The sequence below is a fragment of the Sinocyclocheilus rhinocerous genome, unplaced genomic scaffold, assembly GCF_001515625.1.
Source record: "Sinocyclocheilus rhinocerous isolate Xijiao unplaced genomic scaffold, SAMN03320098_v1.1 scaffold1622, whole genome shotgun sequence".
NCBI lineage: Eukaryota > Metazoa > Chordata > Actinopteri > Cypriniformes > Cyprinidae > Sinocyclocheilus > Sinocyclocheilus rhinocerous.
The window spans coordinates 316,967-334,797 of record NW_015654513.1 but is presented as its reverse complement, the minus strand read 5'-3'; the positions used below and the strand labels follow the sequence as shown (position 1 = coordinate 334,797).

Genomic DNA, 17,831 nt, shown 5'->3' with positions numbered 1-17,831 from the left:
CTCTCTCTCTCTCTCAATTCAATTCAATTCAATTCAAATGAGCTTTATTGGCATGACTGTGGAACAGCACAATGTTGCCAAAGCAATTAACAGCAAACAAATTATACAGGCATATAGATAGTAAAAAAAAACAATAGCAAATACAAGGTACTTATTTACAGAGAGCATTGATAAAGAAAAGGGGGTTTAGCCTTTGTCCCTCATAATATGGCAGGAGGATACATACTGCGCTGCCAGGTGGATACACTTTTCATTCTCTCCCAAAATATAACAGAGTTTGTCTATGTGGCTCGCCTGCTGGAATTCAGGCACAATTTGAGCTATTTGTGTAAAATAAGTGTCTCTGATGTGTTTATATTTGCTGCAGTGTGTGAGGAAGTGCAGCTCGTCCTCTACGAGTCCCTCTGTGCAGTGAGAACACAGTCGGAGCTCTCTCTCTCTCCAGCTCTGTTTGTGTCGGCCCGTCTCCACACTCAGATTGTGCTCACTCAGACGATACTTCGTCAGAAGCTTTCTCTGACTATAGTCTTTCATTTTGATCAAGTAAGGTGCCAATTGATAACCAGTCTTTAATCTGTAGAAGTACTTTAATTTGTTCATTTGTGCTACTTTGATCTGCCAATAATGGATATTCTTCCTGGTTTATTTTTCCAATCTCTTTAACTTGTCTTAACGTGTCTTAACTGAATTGTTGAACTGAGTTGGTGTTTTTCCACTAAATAGTGCATGGGGTCACTCTCTGGGTGTCCTGCCCTGTAAGTAAGAGCGCAGTGATGGTCATCATCTGTCAGTGTGTCTGATAGATGGAACCAGAACTTTGCTGTTCTCTTCTGGATTTCTGCTAGAAGGGGGAATCTGCCCAATTCTGCCCTGCAGCCGAGACTAGGGGCGTTTCTGTGGAGTCCCAGGATGTTCTTGCAGAACTCCAGGTGGAACATTTCAGTGGGGTTTTTATCCCAAGATGTATAGTTTAATTTAAATTTGGGGCCCCAGATTTCACAACCGTATAGAAGAATGGGTTTGATGATGCTGTCAAAGATTTTTAGCCATAATTTAATTATAATTTAATCATAATTTTTAGCCTCTCTCTCTCTCTCTCTCTCTCTCTCTCTCTCTCTCTGTGTGTGTATGAAACAAAGTGAACGGCGAGTCGTGCGCCTTCACACTAGAGTTGACGGTACGTCAAATACAGGAGCATTGCACGTCCATTCAGATGAACTGAAAAATAGCACAGATCTCTTGACGGAGAGTGAAACTCTGAAGCGCTCAGTCAGTGTGTTCGGCGAGTAAAAATATAACTGTGCTAAACTTATACATAGCCTCCAACTCACTGGCTGAGAATTTTAAAAAAAATCTGAGAATTTATTAGCCAGTGGCTAATATTAGACATCATTTAGTCGCCCAGAGTGAAGATTTAGTCGCATATGCGAGTGATTTACTCTCAATGTAGAGGGTTGATACATAATAAATATAAACAAAAACTTTTATTTTGGATGTGATTAATCGCGATTAATCGTTTGACAGCACTAATTCCTATTGAAAAGACTGGATTTCACGTAAATTCTCTCAACAAATGTAAATGTGACAATAGATCAATAGGGAAAATCCTAATTAGAAAATAATTTTGCATTGGATTTTTGTCATTACAAATTATGTTATTATTATAACAGTTTTAGTGAATAATTGTATTTAGAAATGACAAATTTTAATGAATTTCCTATTATAAGTGACTCAAAGTGTTAATTTGATTAGTGACTTGGTGCAGAATCGTAAATATTTTAACAAATTAATTAATTGCATGGTCACACTTTAGTTTGGGGACCAATTCTCACTTTTAACTACCTACTAACTATGATTTTTGCCTCAAACTCTTAATTTGCTGCTTATTAATAGTTAGTAAGGTAGTTCTTAAGTTTAAGTATGGGGTCGGATTAAGGGTTCTAAAATATGGTCATGCAGAATAAGGCATTAATATGTGCTTTGTAAGTACTAATAAACCAATATGCCTATATGCTAGTAACATGCATGCTAATAAGCAACTAGTTAATAGTGAGAATTGGACCTTAAAATAAAGTGTTACCAATTGCATTCCTATTTATTTCCAGGTTTAAATGGGGAAAAAAAATAAATAATGTGATTTCAGATTTTGGACCCCACTCTATGTATAGAGTAGTCAAAATCTTGTGATTGGTGATGTGTGCAGGGTCCTGTCAGAAGTGTACTTTGAGGAGCGCTTTGCAGAGCTGCCAGAATTCCGTCCAGAGGAGGTTCTGCCCTCTCCAACCCTGCAGAGTCTGGCCACTTCCCCACGAGCCATACTGGGCAGCTACCGCAGGAAGAGGAAAAACTCCACCGGTGAGAGTAAGATTCAGACCTCTCTAACAACTCAATGTGAAATCTAACTATAGCTGGGTCAGTTCATTTGTTCATGCCTTTCAAATCACAAATCAGCTAGCCCTCAATCCCCCTTTCCACAGACCTCGACTCATCCACAGAAGATCCCATCTCTCCAAAAAGGAAAAGCCGCCGCAGATCTAGCTGCAGTTCAGAGCCAAACACACCTAAAAGCGCTGCAAAGTGTGAGGGGGACATTTTCACCTTTGATAGGCCAGGTAATACTTCACCACCCACAAAACCGTCATCATTTTGCAGCCTATATTATCCTGATTCAACTACATTATAATTCTCTCTCTATCTGGTACAGATGGAGAGGATGTTCTGGGGGAGCTGGAGTTTGATAAGGTGCCCTACTCCTCTCTCAGGAGAACTCTTGATCAGAGGAGAGCTCTTGTCATGCAGCTATTCCAGGAGCATGGCTTCTTCCCCTCAGGTAACGCACACACTTTTATAGAGTACTGTTACTGTACCACCCACACAGCTTACAGACAGCACAGAAGTAAAATGAAGAACAAACCAATTACAGCACAAATCTTAACCAAAATGGATGCTATTGACATAACACTATTCATTAGACCAGGGGTGTCCAAACTCGGTCCTGGAGGGCCGGTGTCCTGAAGAGTTTAGCTCCAACCCCAATTAAACATACCTGAACCAGCTAATCAAGCTCTTACTAGGCATACTAGAAACTTAAAGGCAGGTGTGTTGAGGCAAGTTGGAGCTAAACTCTGCAGGACACCGGCCCTCCAGGACCGAGTTTGGGCAGCCCTGCATTAGACCCATGGATTTCAACCGGGGGTCCTTGGAGAGATACAAGACTAATGGAATCTTAAAATATAAAATATATATTATAGTAAAAAAATAAATATATATTATGAATGTTTCAGATGTATTTCTAAATCTAGCTATTATAAACTATAACTTTTTTAAAAAAATTATCAAAAGAAACAGCCTCTTATCTAGCAGCTCTGAGTCACTTCACACGAAGAGAAACTACCAAACACACCTAAAAGCGCTGCAAAGTGTGAGGGGGACATTTTCACCTTTGATAGGCCAGGTAATACTTCACCACCCACAAAACCGTCATCATTTTGCAGCCTATATTATCCTGATTCAACTACATTATAATTCTCTCTCTATCTGGTACAGATGGAGAGGATGTTCTGGGGGAGCTGGAGTTTGATAAGGTGCCCTACTCCTCTCTCAGGAGAACTCTTGATCAGAGGAGAGCTCTTGTCATGCAGCTATTCCAGGAGCATGGCTTCTTCCCCTCAGGTAACGCACACACTTTTATAGAGTACTGTTACTGTACCACCCACACAGCTTACAGACAGCACAGAAGTAAAATGAAGAACAAACCAATTACAGCACAAATCTTAACCAAAATGGATGCTATTGACATAACACTATTCATTAGACCAGGGGTGTCCAAACTCGGTCCTGGAGGGCCGGTGTCCTGAAGAGTTTAGCTCCAACCCCAATTAAACATACCTGAACCAGCTAATCAAGCTCTTACTAGGCATACTAGAAACTTAAAGGCAGGTGTGTTGAGGCAAGTTGGAGCTAAACTCTGCAGGACACCGGCCCTCCAGGACCGAGTTTGGGCAGCCCTGCATTAGACCCATGGATTTCAACCGGGGGTCCTTGGAGAGATACAAGACTAATGGAATCTTAAAATATAAAATATATATTATAGTAAAAAAATAAATATATATTATGAATGTTTCAGATGTATTTCTAAATCTAGCTATTATAAACTATAACTTTTTTAAAAAAATTATCAAAAGAAACAGCCTCTTATCTAGCAGCTCTGAGTCACTTCACACGAAGAGAAACTACCATCAAAAGGGCCTTTCGCACCGCTTTAGTTCCAGAACTAAATGTACAGTACTAAAGTACTGGGACGATTTTGCGCGAACTATTTCCCAGTACTATTTAAAGGGTTGCATTCGCACCAACAGTGTGTACTAAGAAGTGACGTAAGCCGGTCAACAGCGACGTCATTTGTGTGCGGCGTTCAACAATAGAAACAAAGAAGAACAACATTAACAACAGGAGGATCGAGGACGCTGTGATCGGAGCTGTGTTTTTGTTGTGTCTCGCGGGTTTCAAAATAATGGACATGGAATGTCGACGTATACGTAAAGCGATGTCTGGTACAGATGGAGAGGATGTTCTGGGGGAGCTGGAGTTTGAGAAGGTGCCCTACTCCTCTCTCAGGAGAACTCTTGATCAGAGGAGAGCTCTTGTCATGCAGCTATTCCAGGAGCATGGCTTCTTCCCCTCAGGTAACGCACACACTTTTATAGAGTACTGTTACTGTACCACCCACACAGCTTACAGACAGCACAGAAGTAAAATGAAGAACAAACCAATTACAGCACAAATCTTAACCAAAATGGATGCTATTGACATAACACTATTCAGTGCTGGTTAGACCCTGCTCCGGAGTAGGAGCTAATTTGGTTCTCGAAAAAGGCAGTCCGGTACTAAAATCGCACCCGTACTAAAAAATCGCACCGGTACTAAAATCGGCGGTGCGAAAACGCCAAAAAGTGGGTAGTTCCACAATTAGTTCTGGTACTATGAAAAGGTTCCCGTGGTGCGAAAGGCCCTAAATACACACTGACACTCAAAGATCTTCACGACAAACTGACGAAATAAGTTTAGTTTATCTTATATTGCTATATTTCTAATATATTACTATGTATTACTAATAAATTACTAAATAATAATAAATATATAAATAAATACAGATATTATATTATAATTATTTGTAAGGAATATCATACATCCAAGATATTTTTAGTCCATGTTTTAATTTATTAATTTAATTTAAATGTTTTGTTGTAAATAATTGTTATATTTTCATTTTATTACATTTTAAAAGATTCATTAAATTGTTGTTACATTTTATTAGACACCATTTTTGATTGATAAATTATAATAAATCATAAAACGAAGTTCAACAGAATTTATGGGAAAATAAAATGGTTTTCTTGGGAGTTAAAAAACAAGTTTCTATTCATTCTCATGGTCTAACACACATGTGGAAAGCATGTCCACATTTATAGTAAATTTATATTGTGATTGTATTTTTGGCCATATCATCCAGCCCTAATGCATAGTTCGCAATATTAAAGGAATTAAATAAATAAACATCAAATTTTTTCACTATCACGTCATTCCTAGCATGTCTATTGAACAAAAATTGAGAAATTCTGGTCACGCTTTTTCATGCAGTTACAAAAAAAAAATTTGACTGAAGCTTCAAAAAGGACCATCAATGCATCGTAAAACATTTACACTTCTGAAGCCTTGCAGTGGCTTTGTGTGAGAAAGAGAACAAAATTGAAGTCAGAACTTGTTAAGAGAATCTTGTTCTGATTTTTATGTTGCTGGTCCTTAAAGGGATAGTTCACCCAAAAATGAAAATTCTGTCATTAATTACTCACATGTGGTTCCAAACCTGTAAGACCTTCGTTCTTCTTCGGAACACAAATCAAGATATTTTTGATGCATTCTGAAAGCTCTCTGACCCTCCCATAGACAGCAAGGATCCTTACATGATCAAGGCTCAGAATCGTAGCAAGGAGATTGTTAAAATAATCCATGTGACATCAGTGGTTCAACCGTAATTTTACGAAGCTACGAGAATCATTTTTGTGCGCAAAGAAAACAAAAATAATGACTTTATTCAACAATTCGTCTCCTCCGCGTCACCCTAGCGCCATTTTGGAGAGTATCACATACATAAACAATGTATGCAACATATGCGCGCGGATACATTATTTACGTTCAGATCAAACTAAACGATGTAAACAGCGTATCCACGTACGGTGCTGCTGACACAGAACAGCATACGTTGTTTACGTATGTGATACTCTCCAAAATGGCGCTAGGGTGACGCGGAGGAGACGAATTGTTGAATAAAGTCATTATTTTTGTTTTCTTTGCACACAAAAAGTATTCTCGTAGCTTCGTAAAATTACGGGTGAACCACTGATGTCACATGGATTATTTTAACGATCACCTTGCTATGTTTCTGAGCCTTGATCATGTAAGGATCCTTGCTTTCTATGGGAGGGTCAGAGAGCTCTCAGAATGCATCAAAAACATCTTGATTTGTGTTCCGAAGAAGAACGAAGGTCTTACAGGTTTGAAACGACTTCAGGGTGAGTAATTAATGACAGAATTTTCATTTTTGGGTGAAGTATCCCTTTAAATTGGCTGAGAGGAACATCTGAGATTATAAAGGCCAAAAACCCCTGCATTAGATAAAAACACTTTCAGAATTTTCTTTCGTCTAATACTCTCTTTCTCTCCCCCTTTCGCCCCTCTCTCGATCAATAGCTCAAGCTACTGCAGCATTCCAGGCACGATACGCTGATATCTTCCCCACTAAGGTGTGTTTACAGCTCAAGATCCGTGAGGTCCGGCAAAAGATCATGCAAACGGCAGCTCCGTCGGAATGGGCAGGCATTTTTGATGTTTCCTCATTACCAGGACCTTCTGGGGCGGCGGCGGCCAGTGACCTAGCTATAGGGGCAGAGCCTCAGGAAAAAAAGGCCGAGCGGGAGGGTGAGCAGAACAGCTCGGAGGAGCCCAGAAATGCTGGCGATTCACAGGACACCAGCAGATGAGGTTGATGGGAAAATGGATGGCTTGAAGACCAGATGTCTCCCCTCAACATCTGCATGATCTACATTTGTTGTCTTGTCTCTGCTATGACTGCCTCCGAAGGACATAGAGAGAAAAAGCAAGAGCAAAATTTGTATGTATATGGAGCAGATGGGGGAGATGCCTCAAAACACTTTGGGGTTTTGAAACTTCTCAGTATTTTACGTGATGTTGAATTATGAAAACTTTACATTCAGACACTTGCCTACATAAACACAGACACTCTTGAATATACACTCTTGAATTTACAGCATTATCTTAGTCATTAGGCTTCATTTGGACTTTGAAACTAGAGGACTGTGGGCCTGTCCTGTACGCCAGTGAAGTCACAGTGCTGCTGATGCCTCTAGAAAGGCGGGACGTGCGAGGGCACCCCATCCCTTTTCAGACTGAGTTGTGTTCGTACGGCCTGATTGGCAGTAGCTTGGCCACAGGTGTTTTTTTATTGGTTTGTGGGTTACTGCCAGTCATTGTGAGGCGGGCCTCCACTGGCTGCGTTTAAGTGATAATGAAGACTTGTTGGACTTTTATTTTTGATTTTTTTTCTTCTGTGGTGTTTTAATATTTGAAGACTTTTCACAGAGAGCTTTGTTAAGGCACTGAAAACCTTCGGCGAGAGACTTTGCGCTGCCATTCGTAAACTTTTCGTCCTATGATTGACTTTTAACGGTTGTCAATCAAACTGGAGTCATTCCAAAGCATCTGATTGGCAAGCCATGAAGGAAAAAGGTCATGGAAGGGGAAGTCAACAGGCACATCATTGCCATTGATTTATGTTTTTCCATATATTAAGAAATTCCACATATTTAAGCATTTCTTTCCCTGCCTTTTTTATTCAACTTTTCATGAGCTGGTGAAGCACGGAGCAAAGAGAATGTAGGGAATATATTCTTAAGAATTTACTATAAGAATTTTATTAACTTTTTAGAGGAGAAACTGATTTTTCAACACGTAATGATACAGGTCATTATGTTATAAAATCTCATTATTACTGTTCTTATTAATGCTTTGTTGTTCTTGTGGATCTGATCCTTATAACCTATATATATATACTATATTCTTATTAATATACTCTTTCTTTAGCAGAAACGGAGGGACGAGTTCGCCCTCTTCCCTTGCTCCCAGAGGCACTTCCACTACCTTTTTTTAAACCTTTTCTCTTACACTTTTTATCTTGATATTCACAATGTTTTATTTCTTACCAGGAAGCAATTACGTAAGCCTTTATTGTTAGACACTCCAAACATCTTTCTGGTAGTTGTACATGTTTTTTATTATTTCGATTTGCCACTTACATTACTGTCACTTTATCGTTTTTTCTCAATCACTTTAAGGCTATGAGGTGGGACTGAGAGGCCACAGATGATCTTCTCTTGCAGCACTGGTCTTTGTTGTACATAAATACAGTAAGAGTCCAAAGACTCAAGCATCACAATAAAAAGCATCAACAAAAACATTGTTGGAAGAAACAAAGCCAGTAACAAGAAATTGTATAACAAAAGGGGAAATAAAGAAATATGGTTATAAACTGTTCTTATTGCGTTACCTTGTTTTGCTGATTTACGTACCCAAGAAAGATTTTAACTGTATCTCTCAGTAAACAAATAAATAGATGTTCAATGAAACAGACTCTTCGTTATAAGTAAAAAGATTGAGGAAATAATAACTCTTCATTGGACATTGATTGGGTGACGTCATAGATGTGCATTTTAATTTTTTTTTTTTTTTCGGAGCGCAACTGTTTAAAACTTCACTGTGATCTATTTTTGTGCGGGAAGTTTTGAGTTGGAGTATGCCTGAATGGTACATCAAGTTATAAGATTAAAAAGCATCAACAAAAACATTGTTGGAAGAAACAAAGCCAGTAACAAGAAATTGTATAACAAAAGGGGAAATAAAGAAATATGGTTATAAACTGTTCTTATTGCGTTACCTTGTTTTGCTGATTTACGTACCCAAGAAAGATTTTAACTGTATCTCTCAGTAAACAAATAAATAGATGTTCAATGAAACAGACTCTTCGTTATAAGTAAAAAGATTGAGGAAATAATAACTCTTCATTGGACATTGATTGGGTGACGTCATAGATGTTCATTTTAATTTTTTTTTTTTTTTCGGAGCGCAACTGTTTAAAACTTCACTGTGATCTATTTTTGTGCGGGAAGTTTTGAGTTGGAGTATGCCTGAATGGTACATCAAGTTATAAGATGTGACCATTAAGAATAAATGAATGATTGGGTGTTTAAATACGCAAGTATTAGTAACATTATATTGTGGTTAGTTTTTTATCACATCTCTACATTCTAGCCAATTGCAGTATGGAGAAACCAATGAATTCCATGTAACATCAGAACAAATTTAAAGATTTACTTTCATTCACTCAAGAAGAACATTCTATGATCATTTACTTAAATAGTTTCAAACCTGTGACTTTTTTTCTTCTCTGGATCACAAAAATGTTATTTTCAAAAATGTCTCAGTGTGGTTTTGTCCAAACAATGAAAGTCAGTGGGGTCCAGTGTTGCTTTGGCCCTCTTTGACTTGGATTGCATCTACTAAGAACATTGAAACATTCCAAATATCTTCTCTTTGTTCTGCAGAAGAAAGTCGTACAGGTTTACAACAACACGAGGTGGTGAATAAATGATGACAGAATGACCTATCCCAGGGGTAGGCAAGTTCGGTCCTAGAGTCGCAGTCCTGCAGAGTTCAGCTCCAACCCTAATCAAACACACCTGAACAAGCTAATCAGTGTCTTCAGGATTACTAAGGCTATAGGCAGGTGAGTTTTTTTTTTCAGGGTTGGAGCTGAACTCTGCAGGACTGCGGCTCTCTAGGACCGAACTTGCCTACCCCTGACCTATCCCTTTAAGGTGACATCATGATTGCTGTTGTAACACCACTTCCTCAAAGAAATTACACAAGGGAGACAAACTGTTTAAGTTTATTTGTAACACTTCTCCAAATCAGCATCATAACATTAAAAATGCTACAAACATTCAGTGTACAGATCGAGAGATGGAAATACATGTGAATTCATTGTCCATTGTAGTGATGGTGCATAATATCTGTCCATGATTAGCACTCGTTTTGAACTTCCTCTGCCCTGTTGTTTTGTTCTTCAGGTGAGTGCCCTTAAACTACCTCCTCCCAAGAACTGCAGGTCAGAACGTTAACCGGGAATCATTACACACCATCCTGTGTTATCAACCTGCTCTACTGTCCACAGGTGAAATCTGTGCCTTCATACCCTCCATCTGGCTGTCCAAATGTCAGAACGAGAGTGTCATGCAGTGTGTCATCAGTAAGACAGACTGTCCATTTCTTGTCCCAAAACAGGAGACATCCTATCACAGATTTGAGCCTTTCAGTTGCACCTCTAATATCAGCCCTCTTTTAAGATTGTTAGCTGAAATTATTTTGCAAAAATGTCTTTAAAAATTGAAAATAAGGCTGAAAAATATCTGAAAGGATGGACTAGAGTGGCTATTTGAGGTACGCTTGTTCACACATTCAATGGAAATGACTACAATGTCTTGAATATGGAACACTTCCTCAATCTCTGCTTTCCCTGTTTTTTTCTCTCTGCACTTGTTCTGACCCACTTATGTTCTTCTTTTAATCACAATCTTCAAATCACCAAGATGATGGCCACTGGAGTGCTGCACTGTTCTTCACTTCTCTCACATTAACTGCAGGTTGTCCACAGTGATGGCCTCCATGTTGATGCCACTCTCCATTGCTGTGTGGTACAGCTCGATGGCCTCTGCCAGGTCTCCGCTCGTCTCAATGATGGCTATAGTCTCTCCAAGCTCATTAAACATAATAGTGGGAGTTCCCTGAGTCTGAAACATTGAGAAAATATAAACCATTATTTTGTGCACATGCAAAACTATAGCAAACACACACACAGTAGGGCGGTTTCCAAATATTTCGGCATTGATTCTGATTCATGGTTCTAGAACTTGCTATGGAATCGACTCCTCGCTTTTGTTTTCTTTTCTTTTTTTAAGATTGGAGGAACATGTTCACCTAATATTGCTTGGATATATGATATGAAGGCTTACCTTCCTTTTAAACTTTCTTAGTATTTAATATTACCAGCATCATCTATTATCTTTCCATGTAGTTCGGAGCACCCCTCAAATCTTTCCATTGTGGACTACCGAACAAGCCAGTTTCACTCTTGAGTTTACAAGATTAGTTCATTCTATATATTTTAGACACCTAAAACGTTTTAGGAGCAAAACTTTAATTTAGGAGACATGTTGAAGACAATCTAATCATATTTGTAAGTTGTATGCTATTCAACATGCAGGAACTTAAGTGAATGAAAGTCATCTTAATCAGCAATATGTGTTCATACATATGGCTTTATTTGAATGTTTCTGCACGGCATACCATGATACTGAGTTGTTAATAATACGTACAATGTAAAAGATCAGCTGCAAACATTTTTTGAGTCGATTAGTTGAAACTGACCATCCATCACTACAGTGAGCGACCGAGAGGCGTATTAATCATTAGCTGTATTGAACTGAAAAAGACTATTAAATGCGAAAAATTCGCATTTTTCCGACCTTTGCGATAGATTTTCAATTCCAAATGCCTTGCAAATCTGTTTTTTTGGAAATCGATTCCCAGTTCTAACACACAAAAGTAACCGTTTCCTACCTGTGTCAGGTTGGATGTTTGTATCTGAATGACTTGGGGTTGTCCAAGCTGCACCTCTTGTTGGCAGAAGGCTGGTACCAGGTCCATCTCAGAAGCTTCCACAACAGCAACAGTTGCTGTTTGAGATTCTGCAGCCACTGCTTCTGCGCTATGTTCTGGCTCTTGTTGCTTTTGGGTGCGATTGTGGGTCTTCCGATGGTTCCTAAGGTTCGAAACCGTCTTGAAGGTCTTTCCACATTCACCGCAAGCATGCGGCCGCTCACCCGTGTGTGTACGCCGGTGTTCCGCCAGATGCATGCTCTGCACGAAGCCCTTATCGCAGAACTCGCACCGGAACGGACGCTCGCCCGAATGCGTGCGAAGGTGCTCCCGCAGGTGTGTGTTCTGGCGAAACCGTTTTCCGCAGATCACGCAAGGATACGGACGCTCACCGGTGTGTACTCTCTGGTGTAGTGTAACGCTTGAGGCTGAACCAAAGAGTTTTCCACAGACCGGACAGGGATGAGACTTGCCAGTGGCGGAGCTTGAGCCTCGAGGCCGGCCGGGCCCAAGTCCGTGACTTAGCTGGTGCAGGCGGAGATTTGCAGGAGAATTTAATCGCTTACCACAAATAGTGCAATCCAGATTAGGTTTCGTCATCGAAGGAGCGCTTAGTTGCTCTGTATTATCCATCGAGCCCTGTTGGCTAACCTGGGAGTCCTGGGAGATACTGTGTAGCTGAGTCAAGTTGGGATGCTCCTCCAGGCAATGAAGGTCTCGTTGACGCTTGCGCAAGAACCCCTCGGAACAGTGCGGGCAGGGGTAAGGTGCTGGTGACCCTGGGTGGTGAAGAAAACGATGAGCTACAAGTTTAGCAGGACGGATAAAGGTAGCGGAGCAGTCTGGACAGGGTGAGGGCGTCACATTGCTGTGAAGATGCTGACGGTGTTGACGAAGATTTGACGATTGGCTGAAGGCTTTGTGGCAAATGTCACACCGGTACGGACGGACTCCTGTGTGTGTGAGTCCATGACGGGAAAGATTTGCAAGAGAGGAAAAGGTCTTTCCACACACGCTGCACTGGAACGGCCGCTCGCCCGTGTGCGTGCGCAGGTGGTTTCGCAGATGGATCTGCTTCTTGAACGGTTTCCCGCAGATGTTGCATTTAAAACGCCGTTCGGTGGTATGAGTCGTTCGGCGATGACGCAACAGACGGACCTGTGAGGGGAATCTTTTTTTACAAATAGAGCAAGGGAACTTTGGTTCTTCCTCAGCAGGAGTCCCGTGTTTACTTGGTTCCACACGGGCAGTAGTTGAATGGTTGGGGTCGAATGTCAGCATTTTCCCTCCATTTGGGGTTTGTTCTGTGTTTGAGGGTTCAGCATGAAGCCCATTTTCTGTTGGCTCTGAAGACTGGGAAACCACTGCAATACCTTCAATGAGCACAGGACCTGTGTCACTGGATTCTTTTCTGTCATCTTTCACAGGAGGAATTGTCACCGCATGTCTTTCTTTCCTCCAAGCAGCCTCGCGTTCTCTTGCTCTTTGGATGATAGAGAGAGGTGACTGCTGGGCCAGTACAAACTGCAAAGCGGAGATGGTTGAATTAATCTCACAATTCAACGGTCACATTCAGTTCCCTTTTTAAGGAAAAAGTATATATTAGGCCATTGTGTAATTAATAGGTTCTGCAGTGTGTGAATAAAATGAACAATAGCACTAAATGTGTGCATTTTTCAAATTGCATGGGAAATGAGAAGACTGACCTCAGTGCAAATATGTAAGAATTCAATTATAGTAATTCAGTTCTGTTAAGTTATTGGTGCTTTTCTACGAATTAATAATATATCTGTACATTATTGGTTATTGGCAGATATTACAGATTTTTTAATTTATGAATTTTTACTTTTTAAATATTGTATATGCATCACCAATACTGAATATTTATTTGCACATGACCACTTTCTCTATTTTAACATTCAAATTAACTTTGAAATTATTTAACACTGTTAAAAATGAATGTGAAATGAATGTCTGTTTTTCATTGTGTACATTATTATGTCTTAATGCCTAAATTCCCTTGTATACTTTAAGGTTTTATTTTTATTTACATTATACACAATATAGTGTAAAAATTTTAATATGAGGCATTTATTGATTATCAGCCAAAATCGGTGCATCCTTAACGTTTTTAAAAATCTAATTTAATTTTGATTAGGGCAAAGACATCTAAATGTAATTATAGGGGAAATGAGCATAAACAATTAAATATCAGCAAATATATATCCAATATTGACCAATACGAATGCAGTTAACAACAAATGTAATCTCATATATCAGCTGATAACCAATATGATACTGATGTTGTGCATAGCTAATTTCCTTCATTAAGTCAACTATTACCTGAGAGACTGGTTCGGTCGGCTCGCGTGCTCGGTGAGTGCGACGATGGTACAAGAACTTCGTCATGTTGGTGAAAGTTTTAGCACAAAATGGGCATTTGTGCAGTGGCTCAGATGTATGGGATTTCCTAAAGCGGGAAAAGCGAAAGAAAAATTAGTTTTGATGACAGAGAACCCAAATCACGAGCAACTTTTGATGTTTGACTATAGTTTGTATTTATTACCTGTGTATCATAAGAGTCATTTCTGTGGTAAAACCATGTCCACAGTCCACACACAGAAAACGTGCCTCACCAGAGTGTGTGCGCATGTGAGTCTGAAGGGACACCAACTTTTTAAACACTTTGTCACACTCTGGGCACTCGTGTGTTCCTTGTTCATGCACTCGAAGGTGCGCCACAAGCCGATTGGCAGAGGTGAACGTTCTTTTGCACTCCTCACACCGAAGATTGCTGGGTGGCGGCGTCAAACCCAAACCAGCTGAGCGGGCAGTGTATGTATGCCTCCCAGCAATAACTTTGCCAACTTTGCTGACCTCTTCGGATCCATCGCTTCTTCCTTCATCTTCCTTAGCCCCAGAACGGTCTTCATACCCCACCATCACCCCAGTGTCCCCACTCTCTTTGTCCTGGCCTAAGAAGTGCTCCCCCTGGTGTTGAAGGAAATCCTCTGGTGTGCTAAACAGCAGATTACACTCAGAACACTCATAAGGATGGATAATTAAAATCTCCTCATTTTCCTTCTTTAACGTGTTCACCTGACCAGAGGAAGGGAGGAGGTTAAAAGTGGTCACATTGTCCAGCCGGATAGGATCGGCGGGTAAGAGAGGGGCGAGGAGTTTAGCTTTGCGGAGAGTAGCTGAAGCAGAACCATCAGCGATCGCTTGGGCGGAGCAGAACTGTAGGCGGAGCATCGCAGAGGTGGAGCCAGGCAGGGAAGCGTTGGCTGGTACTAGCATAGTCCTGTGAGGGGCTGCAGTTTTAGATGGATTTTCTTGCTCTCGAAGAGCCTGAAAAATAAAGGCAACGAAAGTAAGTTTGGAAATATGGGACCTGTAACATCCTCAAACAATGTGGAAATAGGCCAGGACATTGCCACACATTTTAGACCAATGAGTGGGTAGGACTACCCACTGTGACAGAAACAGAAATCAAATATAGATTTTATCGCATCACTCCTAATTAGATCATGGTGTAAAACAAACCCACTTTAAAAAATGTATTTGTTTTGTGTGTATATCTGTATGTATGTATGTAAACAGACCTGGGCTAAGGTCAGGATCTGGCCTGCCTTCTGTTCATCCAGAACTAGATTTTGAACATTGAGCAACTGAAGCGGAGTGACTGAACCATCTGCCTGAAGAACATATTCCTGAAACAGAACACAAAATTAAATTAGAAACTGCTAAAAAGATCACAAGATTAACATTTGACTCCGCAGTATGTGCAAGTTGTTTGTTGAACACCTTAAGAACCTGACACTGTGGCAATAACAGTGTAGACATTTTTAATGATATGAACAATTAATGTTTTAATAGATACACATTCTTCTATTAGACAGCATTATTACGTTATTGAGAAGAGTTATTAGCTGATATTAGAATTGGGTTTTTTTTTTTGTTCATTTGTCTATACTAGTGTTTATAAGTTTGGGATAAAGGTTTTTTAATGATACTTCTATTCAGCAAGGATACATGTAATGTAATCAAAAGTGATAGTATAGACTTTTACATTGTTACAAAAAAAATTCTATTTAAAATAAGCGGTTGTTTTGAACTTTCTATTAATCAAAGAATCCTGAAAAAAAATGTATCGCGGTTTCCCATAAAATTGCAAATATTTTCAACAATAAGTTACAAGAGCAGCAAATCAATATATTAGAATGATTTCTGAAGGATCATGTGACACTGATAACTGGAGTAATGATGCTGAAAATTCAGCTTTGCCAACACTGGAAAAAAACTACATTTTTACCATTTAAAATATATTAAAAAAAAGAAAACATTTTACATTGTAATAATGTTTTACAGAATTACTGTTTTTACTGTATTTTTATATCAATGCATCCTTGGTGAATATAAGACTTTTGAAAAACATTAAAAAAAACATTACCAACCAACCCCAGACATTGGAACAGTAGTGTACATTAAATTATTTGATTTATACCTAAGCCATATTAAAACATTTAAAGCTTTTCAATACTTTTTCATGGGAGTTTATTATTTAATAATAAATGTATATATTGTTATAGAAGTAGTTTTACATATAAAAATCTCGCATCCACAGACCTGCATAGTCTGGGCTCTGTTGTGAAGTTTTAAAAATAAACATTTTTACAATATACCAAGTCAGAAGGCTTATTAGCTGAAAGAGATTTTCTTTCCTACATAAATGAACATTGCCACTCCCAAATGAATTGGAATCTAATCAAAACAAATTGAGAGCAAATCAGAATCAGCATGGATACCCAGCCTTGTTTATTAGTGTGTGTGTGTGTGTGTGTGTGTACTCACTGTGTCAGTGCTCAAGCTGCTGTGGGTGCTGCTTCTGTTGTGTGTCTGTCTGTGAGCCAACCACAGCTCGGGTGTGTCAAAGAGAGCCAGACATTCCAAACACTGATACTGGATTGGCACTTCTGCATCGACAGCATCCACCTCTGTGACCTCACATAGCTCTGAAAATAAAGCATTCATGTGCCGATTACATGTAATTTCAAAAAACCCCAACTAAACTTACAGTACAGCAGAACACATATTAAACACTGCACTCACCCTGGCCTGCCTCTCTCATGTGCAGCTCTTGATGCAGCAGCAGTTCGTCTGGGTTCCTCAGGATGGCTCCACACTCCAGGCACTGATACTGGCTCTCCCCAGTATCACAGTCCTCAAGGCTCGAGAGGACCTCGACCTCGTCCCCCTCTGCTCCAGTGTGGATCTGTTGGTGCACCAGCACCTCCTCCAGTGTATTAAAGAGCTGCTGGCACTCACTGCACATGTACTGATGCTCCACATATTCCTGCTCACTCATGGTAACTGCACAGTGCTAAACCTGTTAAGATGCAAAGTCTCTTGGTGTGCTGAAGAGCAGATGCAGTGCTGGGGTTATGAGTCACAGTCACTGGGTTCAGTTTGCATTCTTATGCTCGATACGAATCCTAAGTCCTAAAACAACCTAAAAAAATAAAAAATAAATAAAAAACTTAAGCAATACAGATATGCCAGAAGACTCCCAGACAAATTGTCTGGCCTTGCACTTTCATATTAAATTTCATAACCTATCATTCAGGATTAGATTTCCACGGGTCAATAATAATATAGATATTATGAACATAATTTATATGATCATTGAGACATGGGACAAAGTATGTCCCACAATTTTTCACCCTTCATTTAATTTTTAAAATATTCAAACTTTGAGATTATCACTACACAAATTTACAATTTCACTTGATTTTCTCTTTAATGTTAATTTGAAATACCCATAAAACCACCTCAGACCAGTTAGGCCTCAGCAAACGTCCAAGTGGCCCTAATAAGTATTATTTAAATTTAGTTATATTAACATAATCCCAATTAAACTGCTAAAAGACACTTAAAATTTTGACATAATTTTGAGATTATTACACATAGATTACTATACATTATAGGAGGGTCTAAATACTGTCTTCTACAAAGGAGGCCTTGGAGTCAAAAATGTTTCA

General features: G+C 39.5%; 2 protein-coding genes and 1 long non-coding RNA gene across 10 annotated transcripts in view; 2 read left to right on the top strand and 1 right to left on the bottom strand.

Moving 5' to 3' along the window:
• The window catches only part of LOC107717431 (protein capicua homolog), a 56,021-nt gene extending 47,411 nt beyond the window's left edge, over positions 1-8,610 (top strand). For 5 of the 6 annotated variants that reach the window (XM_016524174.1, XM_016524177.1, XM_016524176.1 and 2 more), the window contains exons 19-22: positions 2,204-2,361; positions 2,478-2,612; positions 2,705-2,830; positions 6,751-8,610. In XM_016524174.1, coding sequence (XP_016379660.1) covers positions 2,204-2,361; positions 2,478-2,612; positions 2,705-2,830; positions 6,751-7,040 — 709 coding nt within the window. In that variant the 3' untranslated portion in view covers positions 7,041-8,610. The remainder of the gene's footprint in view (positions 1-2,203; positions 2,362-2,477; positions 2,613-2,704; positions 2,831-6,750) is intronic. The other variant, XM_016524175.1, reaches the window with a different exon arrangement.
• LOC107717435 (uncharacterized) lies at positions 3,394-3,578 on the top strand. The gene is made up of 2 exons (XR_001637314.1): positions 3,394-3,454; positions 3,547-3,578. It is a non-coding gene; the product is annotated as an uncharacterized LOC107717435 (long non-coding RNA).
• A 1,357-nt stretch (positions 8,611-9,967) lies between the features above and the next one.
• The window catches only part of znf526 (zinc finger protein 526), a 9,405-nt gene continuing 1,541 nt past the window's right edge, over positions 9,968-17,831 (bottom strand). Inside the window, exons 3-9 of one of the 3 annotated variants that reach the window (XM_016524167.1) lie at positions 16,903-17,302; positions 16,645-16,805; positions 15,396-15,503; positions 14,357-15,141; positions 14,134-14,260; positions 11,752-13,314; positions 9,968-10,922 (exon numbers count right to left, since the gene is read on the bottom strand). In XM_016524167.1, coding sequence (XP_016379653.1) covers positions 10,761-10,922; positions 11,752-13,314; positions 14,134-14,260; positions 14,357-15,141; positions 15,396-15,503; positions 16,645-16,805; positions 16,903-17,158 — 3,162 coding nt within the window. In that variant the 5' untranslated portion in view covers positions 17,159-17,302 and the 3' untranslated portion in view covers positions 9,968-10,760. The remainder of the gene's footprint in view (positions 10,923-11,751; positions 13,315-14,133; positions 14,261-14,356; positions 15,142-15,395; positions 15,504-16,644; positions 16,806-16,902; positions 17,303-17,831) is intronic. The other 2 variants (XM_016524169.1, XM_016524168.1) reach the window with 2 other exon arrangements.